Here is a 15,807-nt window from a genome sequence, read left to right as displayed (position 1 = left end):
TACCCTTGTTGAAGAACTGGCTACAACAGAAGTTAGATAACAAAACACAGCACATAAATTAAAAGTTGGTCCTTCAGAAGAACCAATGATTGTTATACTGTGTCACACAAAGGGCAAAAATTTAATGAAGGAAATGTTTTTTCCTCTGTGCACTTTTTCACACTGATTTCTTAACTATTAAGACTGTCAAGCAGATTACTGCTTGACCAAAAGCAGCCTATAAAGGCTGATAAAAGGCAATTAAACACAGAAACATAAATCACAATATGTTATTTTGTTAGTTAGTAAGACTCTCCTTTTGTTAGCCCGGAATATCATGAACCTGTTATTACCACCAGAAAGAGTTCTATCGCATTAAAATGAATAACATCAGCCAGGCAGCTTAAATTTGAAAACCTATTAGAGCCAACTTAGCTAGCCTAAGTGATGAAATATCAGGGAAGCTATGCTCAATTTTTCCCATCACCCGGGTACAGCGAGTCTTTTTCTGTTTCTTTTTGCAATGCTTTGAAGGCAGATATAAGAAGTAAAAAGTGAAAGGTGGAAAGAAAATAAGCAGGCTGCAAAAAGCAAATAAATAGTATGATCCCATGCATCTCCCATCTCCCCTCCATACTTAAAATTACTGCACACAGATGTTAGTTCCTCCATAAAAGAAACCTGGAAGACAATAGGCAAGAACTTTTCCTCATTTTTCACAGGCATATCTAAAATAATTCCTCTCATTTATCCTGGCAGTCATCAGAAGAAGTGGAAAAACAGGGAGGTATTTTATATTGAAGCCAAAATAGGCATCAACTTTAGATGTTTATGGTTTTTCAACTTCAGGCTTGCTTGTCTATCAAGTAGACATATTTACATTTGATGAAAAACAATAAGGTGCAGCATTCATACCAACTCTCATAGCTTCCCCTTCCCCTCACCTTCCCAGTATCACAGCAGGTTGAATAGCTCCCCTCAAGCCATCAGATTTCCAGTTTCCCCAGCCATCATTTCACACTGCTCTTGGCCAGCAAGCAAGAAGTGCAAAGCTGGTCTATGGCCAGAAATATAGTGGAGCTCTGTTGCTGTTTGCTTCCTTAATTTATCAATTCACATTCAACAATTCTGACTGAGGATTAAAAACTCCTACATTCCTCCTTTTTTTACACCCCTGGAAAAAAACCAACTACTTTTTAACCACTAACCTGTGAAAGACAGAAACACACCCCTGCCTATTCTGCAGGTCTACCTTTACATAACTTGGGTCTTACATCATTTAGGCTATTATTCATTCTCCCTATCAATACCGTGCCTTTTCTTAAGTTTGGTGCAGACTCAGCTTGAAGGCCTCCAGCATTAGAGAACCAATGCAAGATCTGCAAATTTTTGGTATGAAGTAAATAAAATGAGTGATCTCACTAAATAAAGGAACTCATGCTATAATAACAAGATGTCAACTACCCTCTAGATAGCCTTCCTTTCCTGAAAAAAAAGAGATGATGACTAATATTGCACCAATATTTAAGTTATTTTCACTTATACTTCTACAAAAAACACCTTGCTGGTGATGCCCTGCACTCCATTTTCAGAAAAGCCAAATAAAAGTCTTTAAATATTCTGGTAACTATCACAGAGAATGTAAAAAGCCTAAATTTTAACCATGGTCTAGAGGGAGAGTATTTTACTGTTGAGTACAGCATTTGCATGGAGTGAGAATATTTTATTAAAAATAACAGCAACTGCAATTCTCATCATTCCAGAACTACTCAAGATTTCAAGTCAAACTCACTGAACAGTTTTGGTTGGAGAAAAAATTGAGGCCTAGAAGGGATCAATGGTGTGAAAAACGTATCTCAGCAGTTATAAGCGGAATTTAACTTTTCAGAGAGTAGCCCAGATGGGAGGCTCCTGGGGTGTTTTGACTGAGACGCTCCCATTTTGCATTTTGCTGTCTTTTTACAGAATTTTAAAAAGCCTGGCAGAACAAAAAGCACATACCACTGGAAAACAAAAGCTGCTTAAAAAGATGCAGAAAGCAAATAGGCAGAAATCTAGCAACACTTGTACCATTCAATCCACATTCTTGTTCTTTTTCCGTTGGGATCGCCCGTCTTCTCCTTAAAGCATTTTGGAGGATATTTGCCCCATAGATAATATGGGGATGAGGTGTTCCCTCCTTCTGTGAATGCTTTTTAATGGGCTCAATGAAGTAATCCCCATGAGGCAGATGGAAATATCCAGTCTGAAAGTAAGAACAAAAGAGTTAATCTCTACTGTCAAGTACTGGAAGTCAAAAATAAACCAGACTTTTTTCATATCACCATCCCCGAGTTTTTCCTCATAAACCAGTGACTACAGTCCAGAAATACAAAACCAACAGGTTTTCAGCATTTATTTTTTTGCATATATCAAGGCTCCTGTTTTGTACATCACAAAGGCGTAACAGTTGAAAGGGGAATATCAAAAATATCTTCTTCCTAATAGCCTGAAGTCCTGTATACTGAGGCAGAGGCTTCCATATTTGTACAAAGCAACGGAAAGGTCAAAAGTTAATTTGTCAAACATGATGCATTAGATAGAGTTGTGTCTTATTCTTCCGGTGTTTTGCATCCATTCCTCACAGAACAAGCCCTGAATAGAAGTTCTTTCATAAGTGTAAAGCATAATTCTGTTCCTAGCTGCAGTTCCACAGTCAGATTATGCAGACTATCAGATAGGCTGGACTGTGTGGTCCATTCTCAACTCAACTACAAAAAGCCCTTTTGGCCCACAGGTTTCTAATGGATGATATAAGTAGCTTTTCATTAATTATAGTAAGCTATTGTGATCATCTAATAGACTTACCTAACAAAAGCTGTACTATTTTTTGCACTATAACCTCTGTATCAACCTCCCAGCTTTGAATGAGCTACAGGGCCTTTAATATTCATCTGGATTAATAAAACAAGGTGAGTTTACACCTCCCCCTGCTATAATGTAAGAGACACATGCAACCAGACATGGCCTTGGTTCCTTGTGTCTCAGCATTTTTGAAGGGATTGCTAACATTGCATAGCTGAGGATATTGCAGGGGACTGAGGTATCCCACTCTTAGGGCTTCATTCCCTCTTCACTTTCTTGTTGTAGCCAGTGCAGCCTTCTTAACTTTCTCTGGAGCAGGGAAAAGTACAGGATTACCGCGTTCCTGCAGCTGCTGTATTCAAACTTACAAGGACAGATACATTTAAAAACCTTTTTAAAACACTCCAAGGGCTTACACTTTCCCTGGAGAGTTGCGAAAGCCAACATAAGGGTAGGGACAAGAGAGAAATCATATGAGTGGAGGAAAAGAATTCTTTAAAAATGAGCAATCACAGGCTCTGTGTACTAGGAGTCCAAAAGCAGCTCAGTGAGATCTCCACAGCATGTGCTTCAAAGTCCCCTCTACCAGATACCTTCTGCCTCCACTCTGCCACAGGTCCAATACACACTACAGCAAACTTGTGCAAATAAATAACCGCGACTGCTATTTCACAGAGTTTGCCCAACAGTTCTTAAAAGCAGAAACTCTTTCACTGTTTTCCCGTGCAAGTCAAAGTTTAAAAGCCAGAGGCTGGCCTTGGTTTGAAGCCTTGGTTAAAGTTTCACAGGTTCAGGACTCAAAGTCACATATGTTTGCTCATCTGGGATAAGAGTTACTACCTGTATAGTTTTTGAACAGGCTGGGGTGATACCATGTTATCGTTCTTACACAAAGATCCCAGTTTTCCAAGTACAGCACCTCTAGATAAGGTGATAGATTGCAAGTTTTAACAAAAAGATCATTTGCTCCAAAAGTTCTCATGGATCCTAAATTCTAGAAGGAATTGAATTTGTTTAAACTGCCAGCTCTGTCAGTAATAAATTTCCCAATAAAATAAGATGTTTATAAGCAATCATTCCCTTCACTTGAACTCTGTGCCTTGGGAGTTTCAGAAAGAGTTTGAAATTTGGATGAAACCATCATCGCTACAATACAAACTCAGAGCTAAGCCATTATATCCCACAGAGCATTCTAGCACTACCTGCACTCGCCAGAGCAGAGAGCTGCTTCAATGTGTTCCCTGCTACAGGACAGAGAAAGGATGTTGTAACCAGGCCAGAGCATCCCTCTCTGAAGGTATCAGTCAGTGTGTTACCAAACATCCCTAAGCGCTCCCTCTTTCCTGTCTGTTTCAGCATATGGATATTCTCTGTCCACATGCGTAGCCTGAAATGAGTGCATGTATTGCCCTAATGTATCTAGCAACTGCAGTTCTCAAGGTGCTACAGTACGTCAGAGAAGAAAGCTGGAAGAGAACATGGAAACAGAAAATGTAGAACAGAGTAGATTCTCTGGTCATTATTACTATACCCAGTCACCAGTCTCAGAGTAGATAAGGGTTCTTTAAACCAGTATCTTAAATATAGCTCAGTAAATGTGGTACAAAAATGTTTTATGTTCTGTATTGCCTGAAGTACCATAAGCCAGAGCAAATTCGGGCAGTCTCAGGAATCATAGACCTTTCTGCACGCTAACAACTGCAAAAGTAAATGGAGTGATACCAAAAACATGCAATACTTCATATTCTTTAAAAATCTGTGAAACATAATGACACATTCCACTTTTATTATCTCCAAATGACTGTACTGTGTGCCTAAACTTACCAGACATGAGAGAAGATACATTTAGCTCATGTAAAAGATTAATTCTAGAATATACCTCAAAACTTTACACTAATTCTAGTAACATGTAATTGTTTAAATGTCTAAAATCATCTCTCAATTCCAGTTTTGTACTGCAACAAGAAGAGGAGCTGACACTCTCCAGAAGAAAACTTCTTTTCATGGCTATTCCCCGAAGTAACTGGAAGTTAAGATACGCTTTTTTATATTCTCTAAATCAAAATGCTTTATCCTTGCTTTGTTATCCTGAAACTCTTTTTTTTTTTGACTGACTGGCTGTCAGATACAAACCATGACTTTCATCCCTGTCCAGAATCATAAAGAAGAGCATACACAAGTTATACTCTAAGTTATAAATTAAAAAAATCCATCAACTACACTATCAGTTGGTAGTATAAAGATTCAAAGTATGAAGTCCCTATATATTAGCACTAGTGAATAAAATTATCATGGTTTTTACTCTGCGAAATACGGTTCTCTCAGAAACAGTCCATTACTGTAAAAAAAGAAATAGTTTGTTTTTCTATGCTAATGCTAATGCTATTTTCTACGCTAATGCTAAATACTAATCTACTGCAGGGAGTATTTTTTTTTAATTAATTTAATTTCCTGCTCTGTCTTGTAGAGAAATATGTTACAGAGATAACTGTACATTTATGGGTAAAGTCAATTAAGGAAATCAGAGTGGGAACTGCATGGTGCTCACTAGTGATGCCTGGGATGAAGTGACTGTCAAAGTCCACTTCCCGCACACAGATGTGCTTTCCAACAACTCTGGGAGACTTCTAGCACTTACTGAACTCAAGCTTTGCACTTGCACTTAAATCCTGCACAGGCTATACATCACAAAGTGAAATGCTGAGACCAAATATAAGAAAACACCATGAATCTTCACATCAAACTACTACTTCGAAACACTCAGAACCAGCAAAATTTCCTTTGCTGATTAAGTACTTATTTAGTTTTGCTCTTTTTTGACTCACAAATACAAAAGCAAGACATTTTCATTTAAAGTCTATCAGATTTCAAGCTATGTATACATAATACACACTTTTTTTAGCAGTTTGAAGAAACATCTGCTTTTGAGCACATTCGCACAGCCTCAGAATACACGAAGGAGTGCCATTATGAAAGGCTCATCTGAAATAAGCCATCCTTATTTATGGCCATTACAGAGTTTAGTTTTCACCAAAGGAAAACATGACTGCAGCCAAGCTTCCCTCATTTAAACTTCTTTATGAAAAACTATCATGTAAAACAGTAATAGAAAAGGCCAGAAAGAAGGGGTTGAGGTGTTCTGTGGGTGGGTAGGTGTCTGTGTGTTGCGGTTTGGTGGCGGGGCAGAGGTGGTGTGCCTTTGTTTCCCTCAATGCCTATAGGAGAAAATCTAAAAATCTACCATGGATTTTTTTTCTAAATTGTTCTCCTCTCCTCCAAATTTCCCCTTTCAGCCCCAAATTCTCATATATTTGGCTGAAAAGGTTTCCCAGAGTGTATTTGGAAGTGCTGCTGCATTAATTACAGGGATTTTTTGTTCAAGCACCTCATTATATTGACACATCAGCCCCCTGGACACCTTGCATCTCCCACACTGTATATCGCTGGTCAGGAGAAAACAGTGAGCCCAGCACACTTCTGACTCAAAGTTTTCAACTAACTTTTTTATATTTTCAGTAGAAATCTGTGTTTTCCAGTGGAAAGCAGATAATTTTCACATATGTCTTTCGGTCAAAAGTTCAGAGGTTTTGTCAAAATATATTTTCTGGCAGAATTTTTTCAATCAATTCCACATGGGAAGCTGAGTCCTCTGGGAAGGGAAAAGAGCTTTAGCCTTAGCAAAGGTCTTGCAATTGCAGTTTTATCCCAGACAGGAGAGGCTGGAATTAATGGGTGTATGTGAGGAGGAAAAAGGAAGGGAAAAAACCCCAACAACTTGCAGTCTAAGGCTATATAACTGAGTACGTTGACACCAATGCCAAAAAATAACACCCATAGTAAGAACAGTGTGTAACTCAGTGAAAGTAGACAGCAATATTTCTGACAATAAGGAAGCAAAAGACACTGAAAACACAGCGTGTTTTTAGAAGCAATCTGAAACAACAATATGAAGATGCTTGTTTTACCTTTAAATATTTTGCTTCAGCTGTCTATTACAACTGTAATGCATAGTAAGAGAAATTCAGCTTGAATAAAATAGTCTAATTAGAGCAAAAAATTGTTCCATATGAAAATTCAGCTGCAATAATCAGAACTGAACTGAGTAAATTATCTGGAAACATTACATATGCTAAGTTTAATTTCTTTTTTCAGCTTATGACTTAACTGCTTTCTGTATGTTATTTCTTTCCCCAAGAGTCTTTCTCTTTTTGTCGTCATTTGTTCCTATCTCTGGCAGAACACAAACCCAATGAAATGAGGGTCCAGATGAGATTTTCACCTGCATCCTTAGCTACAGCTAAAAAAAAAAAAAAAAAGGACCTGCCAAGCCTCCTCCAAGAGGAGGTTGATTACTTTTTAGGTATTGAGAAATTTGACAAATGACTTTTGTGAACAACACCCACAGAAAAGGACAACACTCTAGCTTTTACACAGTTCTATAGGGGAAAAAAATATGATGCTTTCAGCATGATTTGGTGTGCTGTGACACTGGCACACAGCCTTATATTCCAAAATAGCTAGGGTCCAAAATTAAAATAGTTTATTTTTAAGACAACAAGACAAGGAAAAGAATAAGACACTATCATATCACGAGATTTTACACTCTTTTTTCATGCTTGCTACCCTGTATATTTTAGAAGCTGCCAGAAAACTGGCCAGAGGTGCCAAAACCACGCAGAGTGGTTTCTGGAAACTGTGGGCTCAGAAAGTTCAATCAGACACAAAGGAGATGGAAAAAAATATCAGGGTAAAGTCAAATTTACAGCAAGGTAGACTTTTGCAGAGGAAAATAAGGTATCAGAGGAGGAAGAAGCATCTGATATCTTCCAGCTTTCAGGTTCGTAATGGTCAGACATCAGCCCTGGATACTTCAGAGTTAAAGGTCCTTCTGGCTGGGGACATAACCTCACCAATGGAGAAAAGTCAAGTTTCTGTGTTCATGTCAATCAGTTACTATTCAACTACTTAGAATACCTGATGACTCAGCACAGAATCATTGCTCGGGGTTATGCATCAGCTGCTGGTGACCACACTCGGCTTCATTTCTTCCTTTCACTGCACTTGAGCAGGACAGATTAATTCCTTTTCCCACAATACAGTGGAGATGGGGACTTGGATGAAGAATATCTGGGATATGTTTTAAGAAGCTAAAGCATTAAAATTTACCCTTTATAAAAATGGGTAGGTGAAACAGAGTCCACATCCGGTACTCATTTGCTCCTCTGCTGTGCTCCACAAACAATTCATTAAATAATACTGATAGCCAGGAATAATTTCTGTGGCATTTAACTTATTTTCTTATGATAGAAGATCTACAAGTGAAGGATAACTCTGGGGCCATGAAGCTGCTTAGAGTTTCATTTGCCTCTGTACAGACTTCTCCTTTGAAATGTCCAGCAGCTCATGAGGACCATGAAGTTTTCCCACAGCTGCTAGATCTCTAAACGTGTCATGGTGCCCAGCAGCAGTCATTTCATGTTTTCTGATTCCCAGAGAGCCTTTCAGCTTTCTCCCACATTGTCATTTTCTACTTTTTGAAATATGTCCCATTTGATGTGCTTAAGCCAGAAATGTCCTTCTTCACTGCATGTAAAGCTCAGGCACAACATTAAATTCCAACAGGGTAAAAATTTATTGTCCTTTGGGGAAGATTTAGTAAGTAGCCTTTTTTACGGTCTTAAAATACAGCAAAGATGGCATTTAATAAATCTTACACAACTTCCACTGCCGGTTATATTAAGTTGAAACAAGCTTGCGTTTGCCACAGGCTGAGCATCCAACAGGAAGATTGTATGGCACAGCTGACTCTTAATTCATTAACTCTAACGCAGTTTGAAACCTTTTTCTGTTTACCAGGGTGATTTCTGCCTTGCAGCTGAGAGACAGATGAAGCACAGAGCACTCCTGAGATCTCAGACTCCTTTTGTCAACATCTTGTTGCAGAGAGGTCTGTTGTACTTTTGGAGAAGACAATATTGAAGTCCTTTGAGCTACCTTGTCTGCCCAAAGTCAGTGAGGTGACATCCCAGAGGACAGGCTGGATAGATGATGTCTAGTCTGTCCTAAGCCTGTCCATACAGCAACTTACATCACTTCTGACAATAAAGGGCTGCTGGCAAATCAGTAAGGTCACACAGGGCACTCCATCAAGCAAAAGTGTGACAAAGCCTCAGGCTTTACCTCAGGTTGAATCTAATAGCAAGCTAAACCTAAATTAAAAATCAATAAGCTCTGTTACCCAGCCCGAAGGATACTCTTTGAGGAACAATAACATTTCTAAGTCTTTGACTCCTTCTCCTATCTACGCTTATTCCCCTTCCCCCCCTCACCCCCCCCCCCCCCCCCCCCCCGTCCTCCCCTGGGTTTTGCACTAGAAATTTTAATGGCAACATATGATGCTGGTTAAAATATAAGAAGAGCTGTTTCTCCAGGTGCAAGAGGCTTACTTTGACTATAGTCACAAAAGGGTGAGACTCTCGCAAGTTTTTACTTCATTTGGGATCCAAAAACAACTTGGCAAGAGTCACTGTTCTGAGACAAAACAAAAAATTTGCCCAATTCCTCCAAAAACAACCTCTAGTTCACAAGAGTAAGGGAGAGAAACAGCTGTTTTATTCCTGGAAAATACTCTTGGAACATCGAATTCATATATTTCTAATTAAACTTGTTCAGAAAGCACTGTATTTAGCAGGCTTACATTGTACAAATAGGTTTTTTTTTAATCTCATTAATATCAGAACTTCTCATAAAAATGAAAATAAACACAATAAAAATATTTTGTACAACCCAGCATTTGAAATCCCCTCTGAGAGTTTCAATAGCAGGATAAGAAGCTGTAAAGCTTGCATTTGGAAGCCAGTAAACTTTTACAGTTTGCAAAGCAGATCAAGTTTGACGATTTCAAGTCTATGTAACACTGAAGAGTAAAGATTTAAACATCAGATTGGTAAGAAGTTCCTTGCCTAAACTGCACTTTCTATTAACAACAGACACAAGCAAGAGGATCAGCTAAGGCAGACAAGATATGTAGTCCTGGAGACAGAAAGCATTATTGCTCTTTCAGCTTCCTCCTCACTTATCTTCTAAAACTAATTTCAAGCTACCTAGCATGACAATGTTCATGCAGCAGATCTCAAATATTAGAGAACAACTAAACAAATATTTGATCAAAAAAAGTGGCTTTGTTTCTATTGACAAGCATTGTTTGTATTACTGTGACCCACAGGAACCCCAGTCAACAGCCAGAAAAGCAGAGATACAAATGATGACAGCTGTAACAACGTGTGCAGATAAATGGAAGAAAGAATGATTATCCCATTTTCCAATGGATGAAAGCCCAGCAGGAACTTTACTCTCCTCAAGAGCCAAGCAAGGGAAGGTCACAGCCCAGCTTCTTCTTCTACACAGAAAATATTTGGCTTGAAGAAACACAAGTCTGTAGGGAAAAGCAATATCAGACTGGACTACATTGACCCATCTGCTAACACTTTCATCTAGCTTCATTCTGTCCAGCCCAAAAGCAGAGACGTCAAAAACAGACGTTACATTTTAGATCTACAGTTGTTATTGTAGGTGTGCTGGGGGAGAAGTGTTTTGCCTCTATTCTCCAAATTCCTTTGGCTGTGCATCACAGACGGGACTTACAAATGAATTTCAGCATGCCTAGGAAGGGTCATACCATCGCTTATCATAGAAGTGTCACATTAAGGTGACCTAAAAGTCAGCCCAAACTGATGGCCTTGATCTCTTCTTCACTTACCATTTATGCTTCCAATGCCTTTCTAAAAGGTGACTTCCCCCTCAAATGTAACTATTGGTCTCTACAACTACCTGAAAGGAGGTTGTGGAGAGGAGGGAGCTGACCTCTTCTCCCAAGTGACAGGGGACAGGACAAGAGGGAATGGCCTCAAGCTCCACCAGGGGAGGTTCAGGCTGGACACCAGGAACAAATTTTTCATGGAAAGGGTCATTGGGCACTGGAACAGGGTGCCCAGGGAGGTGGTTAAGTCACCTGCCCTGGAGGTGTTTAAGGGATGGGTGGACAAGGTGCTGAGGGACATGGTTTAGGGATTGTTAGGAATGGTTGGACTCAATGATCCAGTGGGTCCTTTCCAACCGAGTGATTCTATGATTCCCCACTCCAAACGAAGTCAGAGCAGCACTATGACACGGAGTTTCATCTTAGTGCCTACAGGAGGAATCACGGATTCTGCTCAACATCTGCATCTTGAAGTAACACTGCTTTTGTTTCCGTGGGTGGGATGCAAAAACAGCTGCTCCGTTTGCTTTGTGCAGCATTGCACAGACTGCAAGCCGAGCCATGCTCATGCTGCAGCTTGTTGTGCTATCACTGGCAAGGAATAAAGGGAGTGGGAGATTAGAAAACCAAATACCTTATTAAATAGGAAAATTCAGTCCCCAGTTAAGGGTAGTTGTGACACATTAAGATATTGGTGCCAAGTGAGTGACACACTACATTGAAAAGGTTATTTTGCATCACAGACAGTGGCTGCATTGCAAAGGGATTGAAAATAAGAGATGGGATGTGGAAGGAGAGGTGAGGAGAAATGAAATGAAACCATAAGAAAAAGGTTCAAACCGAGTCCTAGAACTTGGAGGACAAAGTGCAGTCTCTAGCACACAGCTGATGCTTAGCATCGCATGACGATAACCAGCAATCACAACAGAAGTAGTAAGCTTCTGCTGGACTGAGGCAAATCACACACCACTCAATTGACTTTCCCTGTCACTTGTATCCACCTGAGAAAGGAAAATGGAGTGATTTCATTACTGCATCTGGGACACTACTATAAATGTTTTTACAAATCTAGTCCCAGTCCAGGTCCCATGCATACTGAAGCTGAAAACTGACCAGATTTAGTGTTGGATTCAGGTCAGTTTAAAATCATAAAGCACTTAAGTTAACTCTAAACTTGACTTTAAATCCCCTCCTTGAAACCTGAATTCTGACTGAAAGCCATTTTTGTTGATATGAGAGGTACAGTGCATACACTGATATATTATCAAAATTACCTGCACATGTGAGAAGCTACAGCTTGCAGGAAGAAAATTAACAGCTCTCCCAGAGGTGCAGAGAGATGACCTATAGTTTGAAATTCAAATTGTGAGGAAAAAAATACCAACAACCCAATAAGAACAAAAGCCTCCAAGGCAAACACATACTCCTCCATCTCCTCACAGACAAGTTTCAGCCTAAAACTTGGCAGGATGTATACTCAGTAAGTATACTTAAACTGAAAGAGCATTTGCCACAGAAAATTGCAAGTTAGAGAGATTGCAGGACTGACTGGGTAGATCTATGTAGAGAAGATTAGCCTTGCATTTTTAAATACAAACATATCACCTACAGAAGCAGACAGCATGTCAAGGAGATGTCCCTCTTTTCCATCCCTGTTCTTACAGCTCTTCCCAGGAATCTGCTGTCGACCATTACTACCTTCTGAAAGTCAGTGGCATACTCAACAAAATCAAAGGCCTGGCAAATTAATAACCTCCAACAACACGGAAATCACAATCTGCTGCTCAGGTCTTGCCATTGTAGGAGTTTTTTTAGCAGAAAAAGAGGCTTTCTCGTTTGGCTGCTTAGCCTTCTTTGTTGCTTTTGCAGCCTTAGGGGCTTGTTCCTATTGTGTCTTTCAACTCTCCAGGCTTCTATTTTCTTTTTACTGTAACATCAGCCCAAGATGCCCTTCTGGGACTTCACAGCAGAGCTGTGCACTCCCTTCCCTCTCCTTAGTAAGACTACCCCTTCTTGTTCCAGACTAACAATGGGGCAGACTGGACTTTTGAGCTGACCATGTGCTGCCATAGGTCTTAACTCCTCATGCAAGTAGCAACCTCTTCCATTAAAAAGTGCCCCTTTTCAATACCATTCTTGGGGATACACTTTTGTCTGCTTGCAAAAAAGAAAATGTCTTAGTTGTGCAGCTTACCCATGGAGATCAAAGGGATAGATTTCAGTCTAAAAATTATTAATTTACTGCTTTAATTTCTAAGTGTCTCAATACATATGTGTTTGTTTCTGTACAAAAAAAATCAGGTTTTGTCTGCTGAAAAAGCTATTGTTTTTATTTGAAACTGACAGAAGAATTGGAATTTCCATCAAAATAATTCTTTGACTGTAAAGAGATTGCTTTTGCTATTTAGGAAATACAACATTTGGGAATAGAAGCGGTTCATTTTGCTTGCTTAAAAGCAGCGGTCAGTCTTATAGCTTTGAATGTGGTAACCCATAGCACAGAAAAAAAAAAAAAAAGACAATATGGAGAAGAATTGGGCTATTTACGTGAAAAAAAAAATGAAGTAAGACATTCTTTGGAACCCAGCAGGCAAGGAAAGTATTTTGCTATTATAAAAGGACTCAATTTCTTTCTGTTAAAGCTCTGCTGTCCCCTCTTCTTTTGCTCATAGGATGTTGAAGATTTGTCTTTAAAACTATGCTTTGAAATCCCCATAATGTACCTCTCAGGAATTCAGAAATTATGAAAATCCCTTTTAACTTAAAAAAAGGCAGACATGTTCAGCATTTCTAATAATTAAGTAGTTTGTGTCCTTAGTATGTATAGTATTTTTATGCAAAACTGACACAGTGATATATAGGAAAATAGGAGAAAGAATAAGAAAATACTTTTTGTACAAACCAGACAGATCTTGCCTGCAGATGAAACGCCTTCCTGAAGACAAGTGTGTAGCTCTGTAGGATAAAATATTTTACTGAAAAGTGAAAGGCTAACTCAAATCTAAAAGATATTGTGTATCTTCAGCTCTTACTCAGCACATATCTTGCTAGCCTAACACTGTAAATTAAAAAACTTGAAAACAATGGAAAGAAATGGAAAATAATAAAGAATCATTCATATACAGTCCTGACAGAACTTCAATGGACTTAAGAGGTATATTTGACCCATAAACATCTAAGGATCTTTTGTGTGGTCAGAGACAAATGTAGGAAGAAATCAGGAATGAATCATTGATAATTGACAATTCATTCCTCACAAAGGTGAAATTACAAAAACAGTATGTACAATAAGCAATTAATTCTGCTTGTCACTATTAGTGAGCATTGCACAACTAAATACCAGAATTTTACTGCAGAAACTTTTGCAACTGAGAGATGAGACTGTGGTTTTTGGAGAGAGACATTTCCCAAAACCAGGATTTTTTTATAGAATGATATCAGATCATGACAGACGTACTGAAGTATCAGTAATGGAAACGCTATCATTGAAAACCAATGTTTTTGCACTAGCCAAGTAAAAGCTATTTTTGTTCCTCTGCAAAACAATTCAGGTGAGATTTGCTCGAGCTGATGCATTTCTTCATAAGTGCTACATCCTTTTTCCTTCTTTCCTCTGACAATGAAAATGATAAAAAAAAAAAAAAATTGCACAAAAAATTGAACAAAAAACATTCCCGGCTCAACTTCATTGATTTATTTACGGCAGGAATGGATCAGACAGCCTACATAACACCAAACTATGTGTGGATTCCAAAGGCAATGAATAATCCCCTGTAGGCTCAGATGCAAAACACATGCAGTATTTGCATTCCTTCTTTTCTCACTTTAAAATGTGCTTGACTTTACTCTGTGCTTATTACTCAACACACTGCAAGCACTTCAGATCCCCAACACGAATTTTGTAAACAAAGACTTTCAAAATACGTTCTGCCAGAGCTGACCTGGAAACATAGAGGTGTTTTAGTGGAAACGGCTGTTAAAAATCACTTTAAGCAGGCTTCATTACTGCTGTCTCCTTCCCAAGAGCTATACCACCTACTCCTAGCCCAGAGTGCACCTTCTCTCCTTCCACAGCCTGGCTTGGAAGGTGGTTGGTTGGCAGCATAACACTGGATTCTGCCTGATATTCTTCAAAACATCAAGATTCACATGTGCCTTGCTACAGCTTCAACAAGTCTGCGCAGCGCTGCTGAGAAGACAACAGCTGCTATCCTCCTTAGGTTCTAGATTTCACTATGAAGTCACGGCTCAAACTGTCTAAAACCCTGTGTTTAGTCTCCTCACATAATCTGATTTCATTAATTTGGCACAGCCTTTGATTACCTTTCACTGAGAAGCATTTGAGAATATTTAAAAATAAGAGTCGTGTGTAGTTACTGAACAAGCTCAGGTTTTATCTTCAGTCTCCTTAGTTTTCAGACAGTCTTTTCAGTCTTTTTTTTTCCACAGTTCAAGTCTCAGCAATTATTTTTTGAGGCTCCAGGGAAGCTGCAGGGATTTGCTTGTCTGCTGTCCTTAAAAAGATAATTCTGCTAATTTAGGAAGACAGCTGCAGAAATGAAAGATTAGCTCCAGCATTTGAAATCACGTCTACCTCTCAACCACAGCAGCGTGAAGTGCAGAAAGCAAGCAAACAAATAACCAAAGGATGCAGTTATACATACACACAGAGTAAAATCAAGCACAGATGAAACACAAGAATTACAACAAAGACCTCAGTTGGATCCCTGTAATTACAAAGAAGGTTTGTGCCATTGGGAACTACAGCCAGACTAGAATTGAGAAGAGAATTCTTGGCAGAGAAATTTTTAATTCATCCTCAACTTTCAACAAACCAGCTGACCTTTGTGTCATTTCATTGGAAATGCATAAACAAATATAAGTTAGTTCAACTAAATTTGCAGTACTCCAGATGGGACAGTTGGTAAAAGTACATAGATATATATGTTTGTTTGCCTTTTTCAAACTGTAGATGAATTATTTTCCTCTACAGCCATAATTCCTTTAGAAATACCATATTCTAGCTTGCTGCAAGCATATGTTCATTTGAGGAAGACAGACAAAGAGAGAGAGAAATTCAGAGCATATAAGTCCATTTTATTATCACCTGACATGGATCCTTCACACATAAGAAATCCACAAGGATTTTTGGACAATACAGCATAAGCCACAACTCTGAATTATCTGTAGGACTAAGAGCCAAACAGCGATTCTGGCCTGCTAAT

General features: G+C 38.9%; 1 protein-coding gene across 1 annotated transcript in view; it reads right to left on the bottom strand.

Moving 5' to 3' along the window:
* Positions 1-15,807, bottom strand: part of ADAMTS12 (ADAM metallopeptidase with thrombospondin type 1 motif 12) — a 157,346-nt gene that overhangs the window by 92,214 nt on the left and 49,325 nt on the right. Inside the window, exon 3 of the mRNA XM_054054706.1 lies at positions 2,050-2,224. Within this exon, the coding sequence (XP_053910681.1) occupies positions 2,050-2,224 (175 nt within the window). The remainder of the gene's footprint in view (positions 1-2,049; positions 2,225-15,807) is intronic.

This window comes from Cuculus canorus, chromosome Z (assembly GCF_017976375.1).
Source record: "Cuculus canorus isolate bCucCan1 chromosome Z, bCucCan1.pri, whole genome shotgun sequence".
Taxonomy (NCBI): domain Eukaryota; kingdom Metazoa; phylum Chordata; class Aves; order Cuculiformes; family Cuculidae; genus Cuculus; species Cuculus canorus.
This window is presented reverse-complemented; position numbering and strand designations above follow the sequence as displayed.